The following is a 3,374-nucleotide window of genomic DNA, read 5'->3' on the forward strand; positions in this document are numbered from 1 at the left end:
ATTGGCATCAAAAGAATGAACAAACATGAAGAAATGCCATTGGAAATGAATGGGAAGTTTGGACGTCCCTGGACGTCAATGGCATCACCCTCCAAAAGCAGCAATGCAATCGGGGACATTTGGGGGACAGGTCCTATTGATATGTAGTCATTTTCTGTTGATTTGGGGAAAAAAAAAAAATTCCCATTGAAAATGAATGGGTAAAATTTTGGACGTCCATGGACGTCAATGGCAGCACCCCCCATAAGCGTCAATGGAATTGGGGACGTTTGGGATATACGTCCTATTGATATCTGGTCATTTTCTGTTGATTTGGAGAAATTTAGTTTTTTCCCCATTGAAAATGAATGGGAAAAATTTTGGACGTCCATGTAAGTCAATGGCGGCACCCTTCATAAGCGTCAATGGAATTGGGGAAGTTTGGGGGACACGTCCTATTGATATCTGGTCATTTTCTGTTGATTTGGGGTAATTTTGTTTTTTCCCCATTGAAAATGAATGGGAAAAATTTTGGACGTCCATGGCAGTCAATGGCATCGACATCCATATAATCAATTGAATCCAAGTACATTGGCATCAGTAGATTCGACATGCATGGCCGTCAATGGCATCAATGCAATGTAAATTCCATTGGAAATCCCACTGGAAGTGAATGGGACTTTTCCCATTCGAAATGAATGGGATAGTTTTTGGCAAATTTCCGAGGAAGCGTAATTTTTTTCCAAATTCTGTATACAACTTTTATGCCCCTCACCGTCCCGGAATTTTTGATGCCCAAATTATGTGATTTGGTCAAAAATTGTAGGACTAGATACATTTTGAAACTTTTTTTTTTTTCACGGAAAATTGCCGTTTACGGACGAACGGAAAAATTTTCGGGGCCATTTGTAAAGTTTCCTGTGTCACGCGAAAATTCCGGTCGTGCCGATACTTGAACGGTGCCGATCGGTCTAACGGTTCGGGCTGTGAAGCGCGCGTTTTTTTTCCATTCAAAATGAATAGGAAAGTTTTTGGCAAATTTCCGGGGAACCGTAAATTTTTGCCAAATTCTGTATACAACTTTTATGCCCCTCACCGTCCCGGAATTTTTGATGCCCAAATTATGTGATTTGGTCAAAAATTGTAGGACTAGATACATTTTGAAACTTTTTTTATTTTTCGGAAAATTGCCGTTTACGGGCGAACGGAAAATTTTTCGTGGCGGTTTGAAAAATTCCCATCGTCACGCGAAAATTCCGGTCGTGCCGATACTTGAACTGTGCCGATCGGTGCTACGGTTTGGGCTGTGCGTTGGCTCAAAAAAACGCGGAGAATAAGATGAATAAAAATATAATAAGTACAATAAAGTTGCACAATAACAATACCTTGTTCTTTCTTTCAGAAAGACCAAGGTAATTAACTTGGTCTGAAAATACTAAACCTTTGCAGTATATTGTTTTTGGGTCAAGATTGACCGGTTTTCAAGTTTGGGTATTTCAAAACTACCGTTGATTTTTGCATACAAAATTTGAAAACTGGTTAATTCTGACCCCAACACAATACCAGGGTTAAACAAGGGTGGGGAAAACAGTGAGAAACTGACATTACCATATAAAAAGAAAACTTCCCCCCCTTAAAAAAAGAGGCCATTTATTGAAAAAAATGTTTTTATTAATCCACAGAAAGATGAGAATCTGTACTTCTGACATATGACAAAAATGGCCCAGAGTGTCGATCTAATTTTTTTCAATTTAACAAAGGATAGCCTTTCTTCTATCCAATTGGCATAATAAAAGACAAAATCATGGAAAATGTTTCAGCAGCTCATTTACTTTGTAAAACAAAACAAAATATTCATTTCATACATTATAACCATGTGTGTGTTTAAAAAAAAGTTTAGTCAACAAAACCATAAATCCACCATTTAAACTTAAAAAATCAAAATGAATGCAAATACTAGGAATTTCAAAAAGTACTGCATAATAAGTTTTTCTGTTTATTAGAACTACCTAAATAAATCTCTGCCATATTATTTACATGCATTAATATGCACACACATATTTCAGTATGAGATTAAAATGTCCTCCATTGACCAGCAATTAAAAAGTGACAAAAACCTTTTTCCTAATCGTCACATTTCCCCATTTAAAAATGTAGCTTCTTTTTGTTATGAAAAAAACTAAATATCTTGTTCCGTATGTGTGTCAGCTGCAGCCCGTAGACGAGCGGATTCATAATGGGAGGAATGATTAGAAACTCCATAGTCATTAAGTGGTGAAGATGTACAGACAAGCCGGCCGAACCCAGTCTCATGTACAACAAATCCACCAGCTCGGTGATGGTATAAATAAGCAAGCAGATAAAATGCGGCGTGCACGTTTGCCTGAATTTCTTCCACATCTGTGGGGAAGGAATACACATTTTGATCAGGTGCACGTAAGAATAAATAATTAACAAAAAAATGCCAAAAAAGAAACTAATGTTGACCACTGCGATGATGCTGTAGGCTTTGGCTGGAGTGCACGTCAGTTTAGAGACCATAAGGTTAACGCAGTAGAGCCTGTTGATGTGAGAGCCGCATAGCTTTTTACTCATGAGTGACATGCTGTTCATAACCATACAAAAGGTAGGCAGCAACCAAGAGACAAAGATAAAGAGGGACACTTTCTGCTTCGTCATGAAAGACTCATAAATCAAAGGTCGACACAAAGCAACATACCTGTCGTAAGCGATCAGCGCCAAGATGGAAAAATCGGCAGCGTTTGACGTATGTATGACGAAACCCTGCAGCATGCAGCCGACCACCGAAATGACATGAGACGACAAAAGATCCGCTAATAATTTGGGGTAGAAGGCCACCGAACCGTACAGGGCGTTCACGCATAAATTACATAGGAAAATATACATGGGTTTATGAAGCTTTCGGTCTGTAATGATTAAAATGATAATAATTAAATTGTTGAACAGTATGACCAGATAGCACAGCAGTACAAGCACAAAAATGATTATTCTTTGCACAAACGGAAAATTCAAACCAGAGAGAGTAATCATTGTGATGACGGAGACATTTTCCATCATTAAGAACTCGACCACAAACAAATTAACCCATGACACAAATGTTCAAGGGAGGCAAGCGTCCGCCCCTCCCAATGAGTGTTGGCGGTGGCGGCTAGATAAAGCCTTTTGCAACGAAACGGATTTACCTTTGGGAATCACGCAGACCAATCGCTGCATGTTTACACCCCAAAGAGTCAGGAGATGTTGGCCTTTCGTCTAACTTTGGCTATTGCGCCGAGGCCTTGCCAGTAGGCCTGTCGCGATAACAAATTTTAGTGTGCGATAATTTATTTCATAAATTATTGCGATATTATTGCACCCCCCCCCCCCCCCCCATT

General features: G+C 39.2%; 1 protein-coding gene across 1 annotated transcript; it reads right to left on the reverse strand.

The window, feature by feature from the left end:
• Positions 1 to 2,124: 2,124 nt before the first annotated feature.
• On the reverse strand, positions 2,125 to 3,090 carry LOC130930201 (olfactory receptor 49-like). The gene has a single exon (XM_057857986.1). The coding sequence runs from the start codon at positions 3,055 to 3,057 to the stop codon at positions 2,125 to 2,127; it is 933 nt and encodes a 310-aa protein (XP_057713969.1). The 5' UTR covers positions 3,058 to 3,090.
• Between the last annotated feature and the right edge of the window lie 284 nt (positions 3,091 to 3,374).

This window comes from Corythoichthys intestinalis, chromosome 14, assembly GCF_030265065.1.
Source record: "Corythoichthys intestinalis isolate RoL2023-P3 chromosome 14, ASM3026506v1, whole genome shotgun sequence".
Lineage (NCBI taxonomy): Eukaryota > Metazoa > Chordata > Actinopteri > Syngnathiformes > Syngnathidae > Corythoichthys > Corythoichthys intestinalis.